Genomic DNA, 21,063 nt, shown 5'->3' with positions numbered 1-21,063 from the left:
AAAAAGCCTACAATAGACAAATATTCTAGCACACCTATAAGTCGATTGCCAAATCCATTACTTGACAAAAAATGAGGCACAAAATCACACAGAAAAATGGTTTATGAGAACAAAGTAAAAATAACTTCTCATTAGTTTTAAGTGAGTGAGCAGTTTCTATGATTTCTTTTGTGTTCATATCAATGACTTGGAGTTTTTCAAAGCTCAGTATTATACCGCGTTTATGCTTAGTAAATAGTTTTAAGTAATACAAATTATTGTTGCTTTAGAAGGTCTAGGTTAGTGCACACAAAGGTAGAAAGCGTTCAAATGCTTATTGTATGCAAAGAACTAAGCATGTAAAAAACAATATGAGTGAAAATAATTATATTATGTTACTGCATCTGTATAATCGAGTATTAATCTAAAGATCAATGAATGATACAGGTCACAATTAAAAAGCGCATAAATATTTGGTCTGCTTAATTATGTCTATACCAGATCTTAATCTATACCGGCACGTTCAAAGTACGGCTATTTTTCAGTTAACACACTCACCAAAAAAATTAATACAGAAAATCTTGTTGTCTCATTAAATAAACGTGTCATACAATAGCGGTAAATGAAGTAACAAGTTATATATTATTATTGCGGGCGAGATATGAAGAAGTAGGGAGTACCGCGTGGGCACATATTGTTTCAGCCACAATCAAAAATATAATTTTCGGAAACTGTTCCCGGAGATTTGTACACGAGTAAACGATTTGAAGACTGTCTGGCCTCAAGCGAACACAAAACGGTTCATATTTCTAAGAAATAAGGCCAAGACACGACTTGTCGCATTCATATCCGTAGATATTCGCCAAAGTATGGGTGACAGCTGTATGACGTAGGTAAGGTTATGTGAAATTAAATTACTTCTGTCATGTATTAGAATGTCAACCTATTTGCAAAGCGTTTCAGTTTTGTTTTGGACGTCTTTGTAGATGTTCTATTTAAGTGGTAGGTTATAATTGAACCGAACCGAACAATTCCGCAGCTCTGGTACATAAAAGGCCTACGACGGAACACGAGGGTTTTTAGTCAGTAAGTCTGACACTCCCTCACCGCTGCTAACCCACAGCGGGAGGGGTCATTTGATGATTTTTGACGTCGTTAAAAAAAAGGTTATAATTGAATAGTCCTCGTAACTATAAATAAGTAAATCAATCATATTTCAGTTCAAGTAAATGAAAATTCCTGTCGTCTATTTATTATTTTGAGTAAGTAAATGTTTACTGACCTAAAAACATAGGTTATAATAAATTGTAAACTAAAACGATTTAACCAGAAACTTGCGTTATTAAGAGTCGTTTATCTGATGAGTGTAACACAAAACTAATGGGCGTTTTGTCTTCCGACGTATAAATAGACAAACAATATGTCTGCAACTTGAGTTAGAACATTTGGCGTATATCGAGTTACGTCACTATTCAGGATGATTGATTTAGCCTATGCGTACACTGCAGATTAAACAGTCGGCCGACTGTTGGCCTGGCAGTTAGAAAAAACTTTTTTTTTAATCGTGATTTTAATCAAAGTTTTTAGTCGGTTTTATACCGGGTCAGACAACATCTTCGGCAGTCGTTACGGGTAGTCAGAAGCCAGTAAGTCTGACACTAGTCTAACAAGGGGGGATTGGGTTGCCCGGGTAACTGGGTTGAGGAGGTCAGATAGGCAGTCGCTCCATGTAAAACACTGGTACTCAGCTGTATTATGTGAGACTGGAAGTCGACCCCAACATACTTGGGAAGAGGCTCGGAAGATGATGGTTGAAACTTGATCGAAACCTGATCGTTGTTACGTGTGTACTTCAATTCATCTTTAAACTGATATATGAGCCTAAACCGGCCGACTAAAAGTGTGTAGTCTGCGCGTATTCTTAAGGTACACATTGACTGCTACGCTGCCACGCAACAGATGTAATTGAAATGAAATACGAGATTGCAATCATGTGTGTAGGATGTACTAAATTCGAATAATCGTTTCTGCGTTGCCATTATTACGGATAAGTGGATGCCGACCTTTAGATTTGACATTTGGAAACCTCTTGGTTTCGAAGTTATATTTACAAAAGAAAATCTCTGTATGCCACAAAATAAAAAAATAATTTGTAATCAAATAAGAAATGGGAATGCACTTGAACATGAGAGAAAAAGAAGGCAAATAATAAGTTCTAACAACTAAAAAGCCTTACGAAAGAAAACCAACATGCTTGATTCTATTAATTTGCACCAGGCCTAATTAATTTTGTTGATAACGGAGTGAAACTTTTAATTGCTTAAAATTTAAACAGTAATTATCACGCAGGCATGTTTCTACTTAAGAGAAGTAATTATAAAATATGTTATGACAAACGAAATTGTTACATGAACTTTGCGGCAAGCTTCAAACTTAATTCTGTAAATACTGAAAAAACACTTATTCCTTTTATGACGCTAATAAAAACGAGGTCAACAGTAACTTATTCATCAAATAATCTTCGAATAGACGTAGAGTCAGCAATAAAAGCGGTAACTACATATAATAACCGCTATCTAGTACTAATGTGTCGTAAAACAATTTCCCAATGGAAGTCCGGCCGTCATTTGTTACTTACCTAACAGTTTAGTTCGTGAAAGCGGATCTCACACTGCCGGGAGTCACGGTGTCAAAGTCAAAGTAAAATGTTTTTATTTCAAATAGACCTTTGCAGGCTCCTATGCAACCTCACACTAGTTGCACGATTCCAAAAAGTTGGTCTCATAGCGAAGGGCCGGCAAACTCCATAGACCATCCTGTGAATAAATATGGGTAGATGAATTGATAGATGTTGCATCTTCTTGTGGTTTTGAAAGACTTATTACGCAGTCGTTGGTATAATTCATTGTCAGATTTGACCTGGTGATTTTGCGAGAATTCCAGCATTAGGGCTCGTTAAATAAGTATCAGGTGTTAAACTATCATGACCAAAAAACCTATCGAGGTGTATGTATGTATGGCAGTGTGTGATCCTCCAAACCCAAGGCTTCACCTGTTCCAAGTGCATGTGGCTTTAAGCCAAGAATTTCTCGACTCCTTAAGATAACAATCCCTCTTGTCACTTGATTTAATGCAAAGCAAGACCATTTGTTTATGTTTTTATTACAAAAAATATTTGCGACGTGGATTGTTATGCGTCCTGCATTTGTCGTGGGACGGTGAAAGTGGAAAATTTTATTATGCTAGGAACTTTTGCGGTTTGAGAAAGTATAGTGTCATATGTGCTAAAAGTAAAGATAAGTTTAAGAGCAGGTTTGAGAAAAACCCCGTTTTTACGGAGATGCTTATTTCCATAAAAAAATAGTTTTAAGCTTATACATCAAACGCATTGCGTAAGAAAAATATGACTTCTGCTACTTTAAATAACTACAGATTTGTATACTTTACCGCATCACAATAAAAGCCTTCGTAAAACTAAGGCTCAGTTGTTTTATTTGAATGCTTTTGCGTTCCGCTGAAAATTGAACTTTAAATCCTGTATCTTGTAGTACATTTTGGTTTGGGTCGTATTTTAGTTGATTTCTGATCGAATCTGAGGGAATTGGAAGTTTTGCTTGATTTGATATAGACTTAGTTAACAAAGAATTTCGTATTTTCTTTGTCTGAAATTATACTGATTTTAGGAAAGTTTGACAATGGATTCCCATTGTAAAACTTTTCTAAAATCATCAGTGGTATACCTACTATATTTGAGGTTTAGCTTTGTATTTCAGTATCTTTGTAAATCTATCGATGGTAAAATAATTTTAATCTACTGTAACAGATCGCAAAGATAAAATATGGATTTAGTACTTTCAAATTGTTGAAACAACAGCATTTCTAGATAATTTTACTACTTTCGGATCCCTTAATTTTCATATTGCGTGGAGTGACCAAGACTGAAATAGACTGTAAAATTACATAATTTGAAAATCATTGATCTACGACAATTAAATGCCATGACCAAAAATAAATAAAACACTGACACTAATTCAATTAAAATGGATAAATTATCAGGAACATAGTCATAACGACAATTGTAGCAATTTTCCAAGAAATGACGACTTAAAGGTCAATACTCTTTATTAGGATTAATACTCCTACGCCTAGAGCGATTATTTAAGCAATATTGCTAGGTGTAGGAGTCACAATTTGTTATACACTGGCAGATGTTTCAAGGATTCAATTTAAAGCTAACATCACTACAGAATTTGGTAGCTTAAACTAACTCACTTATCTCTAGGATGGCTTAGTGAGTCATTTCATATAATATTGTCAGTAGATTGGTTTTGTGACTCTTCTCAAAAAATCAATAAAACTAAAATCGCCGATACAAAAACAAATGGTAAACAAATGGTGTTATTATTTAAAAAACAAAACAGACGCTTGCCATGCTTTGCCGATGAATTGAGAACCAACTCTTTTTTTCGAAGTCGGCTAAATACAGTAAGTTCATCTCTGTAGGTATACTCAATTAGTCCTTCAAGTTTTTCGTGTGGATTACAGTCTAACGGTAATCCATTATTAAAAACCTCTAAATCTTCCCTTTTTATTGCCTTGTTATTAATGGTAGCTATAAATCACGTGAACTTATCCAATTTGCATTTCTACTTCCTCATTGGCGAAAGAAAAATATCAAAGCAAAGATTCGAATGGGAATTATAGCGATATCCTTGAGTTACTGAAATTATCTTTCATTCATTTGCATACTTTTCAGCTATAAAATTGCCTTTGCCTCACTTTACATTGACCAATTGCATTTTTCATATATCGATAATACTTTTTTTTTCTAAATCAATTATAATTTAAATAAAATGTTGTTTTTTCTACACCTACGTTTTCTCCGAGCCAATATTTGAACGTTCAATACGTAAAGCAAACATATTCGGCAAATATCTTTAGTATTCTCTTATAGAATTCCCTAAAGGCATAGACTAGGTAAACAGCATTTTGATAGGGTTTCGTGAAAGCTTGTGGCGGCTAAGAGATTAGCTGCCAGCAGTCTTGGAATACTGCCAAGACTTCTGGACAAGCATGAAATGCTTTACGTTAGGAAGTTTTTAATACCAATCAAGTGAAGTATTATCTCTTGTTCTATCATAAAGTCGGTCTAAAATATATCAGAAGAGAGAGATGTAACGCATTATATGTGAAAAAATAATAATTTAGAATTACCGTTCACAACTTTTTGCATGAGAGTGGAGTTAATTTGCAAGATGCCATATCTAGACTGACTTCTTCTCTGCCTAGCCTTTTTCCAACTAGGTCGGCTCCCTGTCCAACCGGATCCAGCTGAGTACCAGTGTTTTACAAGGAGCGCCTGCCTATCTGAGCTCCACATCTAGACTGACAATATCTGAAATCTTCAAGGAAATTAAATTCCTTACTAATGATACATTTGGCAAAAAGAACGAAAAGCTTTTGCTTACTATTTTCGGTCAAGGCCGCAGACAAATAATTTTTAACAATATACTACTTTCTTTAAGCTCATTATCTTATCGTAGTTATAAAATGAATATACTGCTGTGGTTGCTCAAAACTGCAATGTTGTATTTTATTTTAGTACCCAAAGCTTTTACATTAGAATTTAATTTTAAGTTTGTAATTATAGTTCGTTAATATAAGTTTGAGTTAATAAAAATAAACACATAAAAATATTTTTATAATATAATTATATATAATATATATAATATAATATTTTTTTGTGTCAAATGTTATAATAAAATACCAGACAACATTCTGGAACTAAATGACATGCGGTTTAAAACTCATATAAAAGCCACACTTTGTAAAAACGCTTATTATAAATTAGAAGATTATATTCAAGATAAAAATGCTTGGAAACATGCTGGTCCTGCTCCATAGGACGCACTGACAGTATCAAATTATTGCAAATTTAAAATTACACCCGCTAGTAAGATTGTGTTATTCTTTTGATTGTTTGTTTGTAACTTTGTACAAAAATATAAACCGATTTGTAAATGTGAACACCATGTAGCTTTTTAACCTTTTTTTATTATTATTTATTCTCATATTCTTTGTCTATTGTGATTCTACATGATCTTCGCATGTTATTATAGTATGTATCAATACATACAAACTGTAATACCTATTATTTTTAAAAAGAGTAACCATGGAGTTTCTTGCCCGTTCTTCTCCATAGGAAGCTACTTTTGGAATGGGCAACTAGAATCAACTTTATTTATATTTTTTGACGTTCATAAGTGCTTGTGAAAGCCTAAGTGAAATAAATGATTTGACTTTGACTTTGACTTTGATTTCTATGTGCAATTCTGGAATTGCGTTAAGATAAGTCCTCTTTTTACCGACTTCCCAAAACGTAGAGGTTCTCAATTCACCTCTATTTTTAACCGACTTCCCAAAAAGGAGGAGGTTCTCAATTCGGCCGGTATGTTTTTTTTTTCTTCTATGTATGTACATCGATTACTCCGAGGTTTATAGACCGATTTACGTGATTCTTTTTTTGTTCGACGCGGAATAGCTGCCAGTTGGTCCCATAGTCATCAGTTTAGGATCTGATGATGGAAACCCTGAGAAATCGAGGGCAACCTTCGAAAGTTGTAGGCATTCATAGGGTAAAAACTTGACACTCAGGCGTATGCCTGAAAGCACTGAAGATTTGGAGCTGACCTGATGATGGAGACCAGAGAGGGTTGAGGGAACTCGACAACTGAATATGTAAACTACCTTGTGTTATTTGTATTGACGAGACCTTGGCAACAGTGAAGGTTTGGAGCTGACCTGATGATGGAGACCAGAGAAGGTCGAAGGAACTCGGCAACTGAATATGTAAAATACCTCGTATTTGGGCTTATATTTTTTTTATTGATGAGAACTTTCCACTTATATGGATAGTGACAACTATTCGTATCACTAAAAAGTGTCTTATGAATGTTACTAAGTTAATTTTGCCACCGACTTCTAGGCCGATGCACCTAAAATAAGTTTATTTTTTTTGCTTTTTAGTGTTTTTGGAAGTCGGTTTATTTTTTTTGTACATGAAGTTTTTCTATATTGTTTCAGCGTAACAAACATATTCCTGGTGAACCTGTCAGTAGCAGACCTGCTAGTGACTCTGTTTTGCATGCCGGTGCAGATCGCCAAGTCCGTCACGCTGCTGTGGTACTTCGGCGAGGTCATGTGCAAGACTGTCAATTTTTTGCAAGGTGAGTTACCATTTCATTAGGTAAACTACACTTGTCTTCATAGTCAAAGTTTTTTATTTTTTTTTTTTCAAGTACCTTGGCCTATAAAAGCTCTTTGGGAACTTCAAGCTAGTTGCAAGCAAGTTGTTTTTCAAAAAGTTAAGTGTAAAAAGCTACTGGCATTTCTTGTAAGTAACATCAAAACTAATCACTTATTCTGTATTACTTTAGCCCCTTGTGTGTGAGGATAATATACCGTATCATAACTTCGTCGTTTATAAGTGAGAGCGGGACTAAAGCTGAATCATGGAATATTTTTTTGTTGTGTAATGGTTTGACACTTATCTTAGACATCCTACTTGGTAAAGAAATTGTGTTCCTTATCTACACGTTAGTAATTATACCAACAAATAAATATAATGGATAACAATTTATCAACGAAACCGCATACTCCAACTTCTCCCTTGCAAGTACGTTACCAGAAAATCAACAACGTCCCATAAGGGCACTCAGATTTCTTCACGTTTCGCTTTCCTTAATGACCTTCATTAATATCTTAAGCAGTTCCGACCAACATTGAGTTCCTACTGAATAAAATATTACACAAATGGAACGTATTTTTGTAGCAATAAAAATACAAAGATGTAACAGAACAATAGTACCCGTTACTGCTTATTTACTGAAAGTTTTATGTGAAAGAGAATAAGCTCAGAGAAGTAAGCAGCAAAGTGTGAAAATGGCGAATAAAAATAAAGTTGAGTTTAAGTGACAAGTTTGCTTTCTTGAAAGAGTGTAGTCGCACTGCGAAGTGGTGAAAATGGCTACTTTAATTCATAGGAATATTTTCTGAAAATTTCAGTCGAATTATAACTTACAGAATGTTATAATCAATGATCTTGCTCAATGAATTGACTAGGTAACCAACGAGTAAGAATATTAAGTAGAAAAAGAAAAAATAAAATGCAATTTAATTTACCGACTACATGGATTAATTTTTAAAATTCTGAAATATTTCTACGAAATTCGCATTCGCATTATTGTACGAAAACTAAAACCAAATATGTAAAAACTCAAATCTAATTTTAAAAGTTCTACTTATTCAACTAACACACCATTTATCATTAAAAAGCAATTGCTAAATCATATTTTACCCCAAAAAGTTAAAATGCTTAACCTCTACAATAAAATAACAGCACACTGTTGAAAGTAAAGACGAGGTAAGTAACAAGCAATTTCCAGGGCAGAACAAAGACTGTTAGCTGTCAAGTTGGAGCGAGACCACTATCAGACCAATTATTATAATTGCCCTAACGTTGTTGCAACGCTATTTGTGAAGTAAAGTGCTGAACTGTTTTACTTCACTTTTTTGGTAAATGTATTTTTAGTGGCTGTTAAATGTAATAAAGATAACAAAATTCTAAAGTGAAAAGGTGTTCGTATAAAAATATTAGACAAAAAAATCTCTTGATTTTGGTGCATACATACGTAAATAAAATTTACAAACGAAATTACAAGTCACGAAACAGTGAACATCTTTAGCTAAGCATTACTTTTATAACCAATAGATCTTAATAATATTTTTGCTCAAAACAAATATTGGGACGTCAAAATAGTTTCACAGTTGGTTACCATGTTTTGGTTCACAGCAAATTCGATGTAACTCAATTGTTTCGTTCGCTGTAATTATTTACGGGAACATTGTAACTATCTGTAGTATTGTGAAATGCGACTTAAGTGTACACCTGGGTGCTTAGATTTATTTGATAGCCAAACTAAATGTTTATTGTTTCATTTCGGAGCTTGTAAATCCTGGTTTAGGTTGACAGTTAGATGTTAAGATGTTGAATGGCTTAGCATAGACAATGTTGTAGTACTATACTGAAGTTGTTAACACTAAAGTGGTAGCAGGTTAATGTCCCTGACAAATATATTATATAGGTACTTATAACTTTACAGGAGTTCTTAAACTTAAAGAATCAAGTTAGTTTCATTTAGAAATCAAACTCCCAACAATCAATCACTGAGCTACTGAATCGCTTGTAAACCGGAGTTAATTTCGTATATAATACTTAAGTTACACACGAACATAAAAGGCTTTTATTGAAAATTATTATTCATTCTCTTCCCAAACGATAAAATGTCTGGCAAAGAGGCATTAAATATGGTAAATTTCTCAAAGGTAACTCTGGAAGTGATGGCTTTATCAATATATTCCGGTTCATGAATTTTTCTTCAGTACAACACTTACTTACCCTTTCAGAGGTAAAAGTGTTGAAAAGAGAAACACTTGGTCTGTTGGACCTTATAAACGAAGATTTATGTAGATCCCAAACGTGACCAGTCTGTGAGATCAGCGGTAAAAGAGTTTTATTGCTACCAAATTAAATTTGTTGGAACATACTTCGGTTTTAGGAATTTCTGATTGGAAACTTTAAACTTGTAAGTTTGTAATTTAATTCGATTGAGAAAGTTGCATGTGTGGAGTTAGTAAGAGTCCTTGGTTTTTTGTCTCAAACTTATAGTTTGTCGCGGTTTCACTTTCACTTCAGTCGAATGAAAAACATCCCTTTTAATTTACTTTAATTTCTTTTGAAGTAAGTACATAAAAATATATATTTGGTCGATTCTAGGCTTAAAGCAAAATATGAATGGTACAAATTCAGAATTCTTAGTTCTCGAATAAAACGCTTGACTCCGGATTCAATCAAGTTGTCAATTATTATACCTCTCATCTTAACAACAGCGAGCTGACAAAAACGGCTTTAATTAAGATTAACGGTCCAATCCTACGTTTGTGTTCAAAGGAAATGAACGTAGAAGGTACATTGCTCACTAACATATGAGAATTAGAGATGTATAAGCTATAGATAATATCTTGAGGATGTTGGAGCCATTTGTATGCAGGTGGACGGGTTTGTAGGAGTATTAGGTTATATTTCGTAATATGAACCAATGCATAAGCATTGAGTGAGAGAAGATTTGTGATTAGACTGTGCACATGCTAATCGAAATTAATACTGGACTCGATCAAATAGTATTGAATATAGTGAAATACAGTTTTTAAAAGCAGAAAAGGTTCAAATAATGACAATGGCAATAAATTATATCTTAGTATCTTTTATGTCAGTTTGATGCCATGAAAGCTTTTGGCAAATTGAAGAAGCCTACTAAAAAGTGAAGTGGTCCTTCTGAAACCTCTTATACACTAACAATATTAAGCCCTAAGTTGTATAATATCAAGAAAATACAAGACTGAAGGCTGCGGCTGATAAGCCTGAAGCTTGATTTCTGTATATTCCACTTTGTTCGTAAGCTGGGTAACTTTCGGATATTGCCTGTTATTCGGTACATTTGGCGGATATTATTTCCGAAGATAGCATCGTCCTTGGTTTATCAAAGGGTTGGTGTACCTAAATAATTATGATCTAATTTTAGCAGACGTTTTTGTGTTCACTTATTGAATAGTTTTCGAGTCTTATTTAAGCTTTGAAGTTACTTTAAATAATCAGGAAAGTAATGCGGCTGTTCATCTGTAAAGTTTTAAAAAAATATAATTAAGAAAAATGTAGGTTTATCCGAAGAGCTTATTCTAAAAATAAACATTACTCAAGCAGAACCTTTTCTTATCTCTAAGACGTGGAAGATTGGAAACCTCGCAAAAGTAGGTAAAGATACACATACCTTTCTCTCTTTGCTACCATTCATATAAATTCTTGTGATGACTCAGACATCAAAAACTGAAGTCGTATTACGTAACTTTATTAGACGTGTCGAGTCAAAAAGTCTTATATTTGCTATATTTTATAGTAACGCCACAGATGGAAAGAATATATTTGAATATTTTGATCCAGCATTGGCTCTATTTCTGAATATTTTTAGACGCTTTCAATCCCTCTTGTCTTACATTTTGAAGGCTGATAGTTAGCTTTTGTAAGCACTTTTTAAAACAATATTTTAAGACGATATTTAAAGCTTATTTTAATTTTCGTTTATTTTAATAACACTGTCATTATTCCCTGAAATAATAATTATATACTCGTAACACAAAACCCAGAAGGTTTAATAAAATCATATCAGATTTTCGACCCACATACGTGAATAAACCAAAAATATTTTTGTGTTGGCATTCCTCATATTCATATTCATTTATTTGCATTCCATAATGTGTTAAAATACAGACTAGGTAGTAAAAAAGACGTGGCATTCATTGAAAAACTAGTTTTCATCTCAGTATTTAACTTTAAACTGTTCTTTTAACCTTTGAACTATTGAAGACCTATAGTTAAACAGTTAAACATTCAGTAAATACGTTGGGATTAAATTAGATTTACTTTCGGATATTGGCAAAGACCATAGCGTCGGTATTAGCTTGGGTCTGCCAGGAACTGTGCCAAACCACGAAATTTGACCCAGCATAATAATAAAGGCCATTTTGTTACTGTGGACTGCCAAGAGATGGGATCGTTTAGTTGCTATATAAAATTAATCTAGCTACTACTTATTCCGGTGGTTTTGCCTGGGAGAACAACTTCCCGCAACCAAATTAAAGGCTGGCTTACTATTTTTGTCCTTAAGGCACTAATACCTTTCTACTCATTTAAAAGTAGTTCAGGTGCGAAGTATGACAACTAAACGAACGCTCATTATTTTCAATGGTGTACTAAACCGTTTTTCCGCGGTTATCACTCGCGTCCCGTGGGTACTACTGCCGCACCGGGATATTATACAGCCTTAGCTACTTGGGAAAAGTGTATGTTTATAAAAGTGAAAGATTTTTTCAATTCGGTTCATGTACTTTCGGAGCCTTCAGGGAAAATACAAACATACAAATTTTTCTATTAATTATATAACTTCAGATGGAGCTTGAATTGTACACGTAAACGTACCCTAACAATGAGTCCATGTTTTTAATAAGAAAAAATATACTTTCCTTTACAGCGCTATAATACTAAAGAAAATCTCAAGCATACGGAACTGTAACGTTTATCTTCAGAGACACAGCTTGAGAATGAACTGAACTTATGTGTGTTGCGAAGCTGGCTTAAAGTGACGCCGTTGACTTTTATTGGATTATACCACGGTTATAAATATTGAACGAGGTGCCTTCTATAGTCTTCTATCTATACTAATATAATAAAGAGGATTTTTTCTTGGTTTGTTTGTACTCTAAAAGGTTCCGAAATTACTGAATCGATTTGGAAAATTCTTTCACTATTGGTAATCTAGACTTTCTCAAAGTAACATGATCTATATTTGATCCGGATACGGGAAGAAATTCCCCAATCATCAAATGATCCCCCTTGCTGTGGGTTAGCAGGGGTAAGGGAGTGTCAGACTTTTACTGACTAAAAATCCGTCTAAATTTTATGTACCAGGGCCGCGGTAACTCTTTCAAACAATCCCGCAGCCCTTTCAGGTTTTTTAGGTAATGAATTGCCGCACGTGGGAGACCCTGTAGGAAAACAGCTGGTTTGCTATAATTTGACCTCCTTGTCCCCAGGAGTGGCAGTAGCATCCAGCGTGTTCACGATCACAGCGATGTCTGTGGACCGATACCTGGCTATCACGCAGTCGCTCCGGCAGCCCTGGATGCCGTCCCGCCGAGGGGCTTGCAGTCTTCTGGCGGGGCTGTGGCTCGTGGCTCTGGCCATCTTCGCGCCATTGTTAGCAGTAGCTACCGTGGAGAGGGAGTATGTTCCTTCTTTGTCGAGGACGAGAAATGGATCGGTAAGTGGTTTTTTTATAAATCTGTTATTTGTAGGAACTGCAAATCTATGCGAGACACTATATCCTTTTTCAACTTGGGTGGGAGTTAGCTTCCAGTCTAAGTAGATGTGCAGAATTTTAGACAGAGCTACTAATAGATAGTAAAGATATAGGAAAATGTAGGGATTACGTTCTTTAGAAAGGAGCCGGAAAGTTTTAAGAAGACCTTGAATAGTCAAACTTTTCTTCTATTCTACAGACACAAAATTTTGTACCGTTATAGATCCCACTTTTGAACTTGGGTCTTGATTCAAATCTATATCTCTTGAATAAGCTTCTGGCTTGAAAATTGAGATGGATAGGGGAGTGCTATCAGCGATCAAGTACTAAAACTGCTGGATCAATTTTGAATATCAACAAGTTGCACCAATATCGACACCCACAATAATAGCTTGAAGCAATATTGCTCTTGCGATGCAATATCACTGCCATTTAACCCTAAGTGCCCACTGAGAGGGTAGTTTGCCTGTTCATCTTGAATACTAAGAGCGCGCACACACTATAAACTTTTAGTCGCCCGATAGTTGGTTTGGGCCCATAAATCAGTGTGAAGATGAATGGAAGTACAGGTAACAACGATCAGGTCTTTGTCAGGCTGGGTCCAGACATGTATAACTTGCCAGGTCCGATCACCGTATCGTATCAAGCACCGCATCAAGTTGTGGACGCCTCCGATTTGCTCCACATAATGGACAAAAACATACACGACATGGGATGGGTCGTATCATGATATGCGTATCATAACATATGCGATCATGATACGCGTCGACCATACATGTCTTGACCCGGCTTTAGGTATCCGTCATACGGAAAACTTTTCCTACAAATGGGCCGACAATTTAGTCGTCAGTGTGCACGCAGGTTAATACGCTAAGCCAGTTCATTCAACTATACCAAGACGTTTTTCTATCAGGATTAACATCGAGATTAAAAATTCTTTTGAAATCATTTTTTCGCATTAGTGTTCCTTGAACTTTTAATGCAAGCGCGTCTTTTATTAAATCTTGATTTTATTGGAATAGATAAAATTATAATATTATTAAAGAGAAAAATGTGATTTAGAGCTAAAAATATAAGAGCTTTTTAATAGTCGACGCTTAAATTATCGATTAAAAACTAAAAATATAGTCTCTGCAATGCAAAGTTACATCGTATATTTTCATCATTGTTCAACATAACCATAAAACTACTTTAATGGGCAAAGTTTAAACGATACACTACCAATATAAAAATACCATAACTCACAAAATGATATTATACATAAGTACTTCGGCACAGAACGAACATTCCTCGAATTCGTTTTATATCAAAAAACCCGAATTTCCCCTTCAAGTATATGGCCCAATTCTCCTACTTAAGCTTTCGAAAAGGGTCAGATCACAAATCATTTTAACATCCTCAAGTGTTTTTGGGTCACTGCGAAATATCCAAGTTACTGTAACCTTTGCTTTAGTCCTTAGAGCATTAAACCAACCTAGAACTCCATGAACACAAATCATCAATCAATCATCCATGAATCAAATGAAAAAAGTCGTGGTGGCCTAGTGGGCAAAGAACCAACCTCTCGAGTATGAGAGCGCGGGTTCGATTCCAAGTCAGGCAAGTACCAATGCAACTTTTCTAAGTTTGTATGTACTTTCTAAGTGTAGCTTAGACACCAAATGACTGTGTTTCGGATGGCACGTTAAACTGTAGGTCCCGGTTGTCATTGAACATCCTTGGCAGTCGTTACGGGTAGTCAGAAGCCAGTAAGTCTGACACCAGTCTAATCAAGGGGTATCGGGTTGCCTGGGTAACTGGGTTGAGGAGGTCAGATAGGCAGTCGCTTCTTGTAAAGCACTGGTACTCAGCTGAATCCGGTTAGACTGGAAGCCGACCCCAACATAGTTGGGAAAAGGCTCGGAGGATGATGAACTCCATGAACACAAATCTCTACGCGAAAAAGTTTTATAATATTGCCGTAGAGGGCGAGGCAACGCATATATACGTATATGTCAAACACAAGCTTAAACACGATACACACGTCGTACAAAATATACTTAGAAAGTACCATACATGATACAAACTAGAAAAGCTTTGTTGGTACTCGCCTGATCTGGAATCGAACCCACACATCCAAACTTGAGAGGTTGGTTCTTTACTTGAGAGGTTGGTTGGTTGGTTTTTGAGTCTTGTCGTGCAAGCGACCGAGCGCGGACGCGAGACGAGCGGACGGTGTGCAAACGGTAGGTGATGTGGACGTAAACACTGAGTGGAAATTAGTGCATAATAAACGGTACAAACAAAATCGAATATCTAGCCAAAAAGGAAGGGCTTTAACTGCGCCCGAGGGTAAATTTCGTGCCGCGGATATCAAAGTGCCGTTGTTAATTTCTAATGTTAATACTGAAGCAAGTGAAGATGACATTATTAGTTACATAAAAGACAAAACTAGTGAAATCGTTACATTGAAAAAGATAAATATGAAATCTTTTAGAAAGTATAATGCGTTCAAACTGTATGTTTCTAAACACAAAGTTGACTTGTTTTTAAACGATGAATTGTGGCCTGATGGAATTGTGTTTAGACGTTTTGTACACTTTATGTATCGAACGAAACCTCAGGAACTTAAAGTTAAAGTCAGTTAGTCTTTTAATTAATGGATAATAAAACCAATAATAACGTCAAGTTTACTAGCTTTAATTGTAAGTCGGTCAAGCGATCCATAGATAATATTAGAGATATATGTATGTGGTCAGATTTGGTGGCCCTACAGGAGACTTGGCTTCTTCCCCATGATATTCCCATTTTAGGAACAATTTGTCCGGACTTTGAGTGGACGGGTAAGTCGGCTGTGGACACTTCCGAGGGCCTATTGAGAGGAAGACCTCATGGGGGGGTAGCCATTCTCTGGAGAAAGGGGATTTTTGAGTCTGTCTCGGTAGTTGAATGTATCAGTCCTAGATTAGTGGCTATAACGGCTACATCAATGGGGCGTACGATTCTTGTGTTCTCCATTTATATGCCTGTAAACTGTCCAGACAACTTACCAATCTTTACAGACGTACTAAGTGAAATCAGTGCTACCATAGCAAGTAGTGATATAGAAAACGTGTTTATGTTGGGGGATTTCAATGCTCACCCTCACAGCTTGTTCTATAAAGAATTAATGAGTTTTTGCAGTGACCAGTCTTGGATTTGTGCTGACATAGAGAAGCTGGGGGTGGACAGTGATACCTACACTTTTATAAGTGATGTTTATGGAAGTAGGACATGGTTGGATCACCTTCTGGTGTCAGTGTCAGCTTGGCATACTGTAAAAGGTGTTGATGTTTCCGAAGATCTTTATGTTTCGGATCATCTACCCATTTGTGTTGAATGTAATTTAGAAGTAGTTAGGCCAAAGTTTCAGAGTCGAGGTTACTGTCGGAACTCTGTATTATGGGGAGAAAGAACAAAGTCAGAATCGCAAGATTACCATAACTTTTGTAATAGTAAGCTGCGAGACGTTAATTTTCCCCATGAGTTTGAGAGTTGCGGTAGGGGCTCATGCGGCTTGGCCGAGCATAAAGTTGTTCTGGACAGATTGTATGATCAAATTGTTGGAATACTATGTGCGGCGGCTAGGCAGTCCAAACCGGCACGGGAGGGGGCACCGAGGCGGGGTAGGCGCGTTTGTGGGTGGAACAAATATGTTAAAGACGCTCACAGAGAGGCTAGGTTTAGCTTTCAAACCTGGACACAAAACAATCGTCCCTCTTCAGGTCCTATCTATGATGAAATGTGTGAGAAGCGAAAATCTTTTAAAGTAAGACTGAAATATTGTCAGAATAACGAGGAACAGCTTATTATGGATAGGTTAGCTGAACAGCGAGTTACGAAAAACTTTGGTAAATTTTGGAAGTCCACTAAAAAGTTGGATGCGAAGACGGGTCTCCCTGTGACTGTGGGAGGGGTGTCTGAACCCGGAGATATAGCAAATATGTTTAAAGAACATTTTAAAGTTCAATCCCCACTCGGTCCCTCATCCCTGGTGAGCGATTCTGGGCCCGGCAGTCATGAAGGGAGATCTCCGATAATTTTCTCAGCTAAACAAGTTAGCAAAGTTATCAATAGTATGAGCCGAGGGAAATCTCCAGGACATGACGGGCTCAGCATCGAACACCTGAAGCACGCAGGTATCCATCTGCCGAGAGTTCTGTCTATGTTCTTCACAATGTGTATTAGTCATGCATACTTGCCTGCTGATCTAATGAAGACCATTGTGGTTCCCATTGTGAAGAACAAAACAGGTGACATCTCGGACAAATGTAACTACCGTCCTATTTCTCTCGCTACAATAATAGCAAAGGTGTTGGACGGTGTGCTTGATTCTTATTTAAGTGATTATATACATCTTCAAGACGCACAGTTCGGGTTTCGACCCGGACTATCAACCGAAAGTGCAATCTTAAGTCTCAAGCATACGGTTCAATATTACGTAGATCGCAAGACGCCGGTATACGCTTGTTTCCTTGATCTCTCCAGGGCATTCGATCTTGTCTCGTATGATGTGCTCTGGGGGAAGATGAGAGACAGAGGTATACCGGTAGATATATGTCGAATTTTCCAGTATTGGTATGGTAACCAAACCAATCAGGTGAAATGGGACGGTACACTCTCTGAGCCGTATGGGTTGGAGTGTGGGGTGAGACAGGGAGGTCTGACATCCCCCCTGCTCTTCAACCTATATGTAGATGACCTCATAGCGGAACTCAGCAGCATGCGTGTCGGATGCAGCGTTGGTGGAGTTAGAATTAACAACATTAGCTATGCAGATGATATGGTGCTGCTGGGTCCGTCAGCAGGGGCAATCAGAGAGTTACTTAACGTGTGTGAAACCTACGCTGCTGCACATGGTTTAATTTATAATGTTAAAAAATGTGAATGCATGGTCTTTAAGGTCGGTGGCAGGAGCCGTGAGGATGGACCTGATCTATATATTAACGGATCAAAAATAAAAAGGGTATCAACTTTTAAATACCTTGGTCATTTTCTTGCTGACGACCTTAAAGACGATGCAGATATTGAGAGGGAGCGGAGGGCTCTAGCGGTCCGAAGTAATATGCTGGCCCGCAGATTTGCTCGGTGTACTGACTTAGTGAAAATCACACTTTTCAAGGCGTATTGCCAGAGTATGTACACGGGCAATCTATGGGTCAGTTACACTAAAAGATCGCTGGATGTGCTGCGCATCCAGTATAATAATGCTTTCAGGATGCTCTTGAGACTGCCTCGGTACTGTAGTGCCTCAGAGATGTTTGTGCGAGCTCGCACTGATGGCTTCCACGCTATCTTGCGCAAAAAAACGGCATCGCTTCTGAGGAGAGTGAGAGACAGTTGCAATAGCATCCTGAGAACAGTAGGTGAGAGCTATAGCTCTCCAATCATGAGACAGTTTGTGCAAAGGGTGATGGGTACTAACACTAGATAATAAGTTTTCTAATAAGTTTTCTGTTATAGGTATGTTTTACTAACACTCTATGGATTATTTTTTATCCGAAATAAAAGTATTATTATTATTATTATTTACCCTCTAGGCACACACATATACTAAGGTATATGCTATGAGTGCCGCAGTTTTGCCTTTTAGCAGAGGAGAAGACAATGCAATGACTTATCCGGTTAGTTAAGTACTCTAAGTTTTAATCTCAACAAAATTAATTGGATCTTACATCTGTGACAATTTGTTTAGATGAGTTTTCTTAGAAGAAAATCTTTGGAATTCAAATCAAGGTGAGGTCTTTAAATGTTACGGTGGTTTAGAAGGAAAGATAAACGTAAAAATGTCTTACAGTATTAAAAGTTATCACTGTTTTGTATAAGAAAATGTTTTCTAGGATAAGCTTTTTGTGCAGTATATAAAAATTAATGCGATGAGCAGCTATTTTATTGCCGATTTGCCTTCAGGAATATGATGTTAAACTTAATAGCTCTCCGAGATATTGATAGCTATTGCTTTAACAGCAGGTCCATTAAACCAATCAATATTAAGAACCAGCTGCATAATTTAACTACCTCTACAATGATAACTAGACCATCCAGACGTATAATTTGCTAATAATTTGGTCACTTACTATCAAAATTGTCGTGGGATTCGCACTAAACTGCAAATATTGTATATGAACATATTGTCTAATTGCTACGATATTATAATACTCACCGAGACCTGGTTAATACCTGAAATATCTGATAATGAGTTCATTGATTCTCGGTACGTGGTGTACCGATGTGATCGAGATCGTATTGCCACAAATAAAAAGGATGGAGGTGGTGTCCTTGTAGCTGTATTAAAAGGTTTGCGTTCTGTTAGAATTGATAATCAATTTTCTCTAGAAGCAAACATGGAATACGTCCTAATAAAAATTCCCAGTCCATCTAAAGGAATGATACAGATCATCGGTGCGGCGTACATACCACCTAGGACACCTGAATCAATTTTCTTAAAATATTTCGATCTCCTACAGCCCATACTTGCTGACACTAATGTTGAACAATTTTATCTCCTTGGTGATTACAACCTACCAGAGGTTGACTGGATTCCATGTAGTAACCACGTATCATTGTCAGGGGTAACATGTAGTGGCAACTCTGCTACTTGTACGCACCTTGGTGCATTTTTGTCATACCTAAATGCTTGTCAATACAACACTATCAGAAATGCCAATGGAAAATTATTAGACCTGGCCATAAGTAATAACGTATGTTCTGTTATTCCCGCCACCGACTGTTTACTGAAACTTGACAACCACCACCCACCGTTCTGTGTTTTAGTACCACATAAATTGCTCCATTCAACTATGATTCGAAAGCCTATCAAAAAATTTAATTATTATAAAGCGGATTATGAGAAAATAAATGAAGAATTAAGTAAAATTAATTGGTATGAGCAGATTGCGTTAATACAATCTGTAGATGAGGCAGTTAATAGATTTTATAACATTATTTTTAGCTTAATAAAATCTCACGTTCCTTTAGTCAACTCAAAATCCCCAAAATTCCCGATGTGGTTTTCTCCATCCCTGGTACATATGTTTAAAAATAAAGCTAAAGCGTGGGTAAAATGGAAAGTATACCATAATATCTCTGACTATGAGCAGTTCTCGCTATACAGATCTAGATTTAACGCTGAGTGCAAAGCCTGCTACAAAAAATATATGGATTCGGTTGAGGACAGCATTCGTAGCAATGTGAAATATTTTTGGACCTATGTTGCTAATCGGAAATCGTGTGGCAGCGTTCCTTCAAACGTGAAATACGGAGACAATGTTTCGGATAACCCTGAAGAAATTTGTAACTTCTTTTCTGCTTTTTTTGAGTCCGTCTATGAAAAACCGTCCACGAAAAATGTACCGTTGGGAGTGAATTCTGCTGAGCATAATTGCGTATTCAATAGGATAGAGTTGAGCACGCAGCAGATATTGAAGGCACTTAAATCTTTAGACGCCACAAAGGGTCCGGGTCCTGATGGTCTCCCAGTTGGTTTTCTTAAAGCAACGGCAGAAAACATTTGCGCTCCTATAAGTATCTTGTTTAATAAGTCACTGGCGCAGGGAATTTTCCCCGAAATATGGAAGAGTGCGAATATAACACCAATCTATAAGTCAGGCTCTAGACATGATGTGGAGAACTATCGTCCTATATCCATTATTTCAGCCCTGCCGAAACTATTTGAGAGATTAGTCCACGATACAATATATCCTGCTCTTCACCATAATATAATACATCAACAACATGGATTTGTCAAAAAACGGTCAACAACAACAAATTTGATAGCATTTACGGATTATCTTTTTAATAATATGGACTCTCGTATTCAAGTGGATGCCATTTACACTGATTTTCGAAAGGCATTTGACAAGGTTGATCATGAGTTGCTACTGGAAAAAATTTCGTTTAATGGCATACGTGGTGATTTGCTCCGATGGTTCTCGTCGTATATTAAGAACAGAACTCAAAGGGTGGTTATTAATGGATTCAGATCAACTACTGCAATAAGCGTGAGTTCTGGTGTGCCTCAAGGCTCGATTTTGGGACCCTTATTATTTGTTTTATTTATAAATGATATCAGCACTTGTTTTATAAATTCCAAAAT

General features: G+C 36.5%; 1 protein-coding gene across 1 annotated transcript in view; it reads left to right on the top strand.

The window, feature by feature from the left end:
* The window catches only part of LOC124630480 (QRFP-like peptide receptor), a 148,492-nt gene that overhangs the window by 90,731 nt on the left and 36,698 nt on the right, over positions 1-21,063 (top strand). The window contains exons 3-4 of the mRNA XM_047164401.1: positions 7,063-7,205; positions 12,685-12,911. Coding sequence (XP_047020357.1) covers positions 7,063-7,205; positions 12,685-12,911 — 370 coding nt within the window. The remainder of the gene's footprint in view (positions 1-7,062; positions 7,206-12,684; positions 12,912-21,063) is intronic.

This window comes from Helicoverpa zea, chromosome 5 (genome assembly GCF_022581195.2).
Source record: "Helicoverpa zea isolate HzStark_Cry1AcR chromosome 5, ilHelZeax1.1, whole genome shotgun sequence".
NCBI classification, from domain to species: domain Eukaryota; kingdom Metazoa; phylum Arthropoda; class Insecta; order Lepidoptera; family Noctuidae; genus Helicoverpa; species Helicoverpa zea.
Note: the sequence above shows the minus strand (reverse complement) of the source record. Positions and strands in the feature narration are given on the sequence as shown.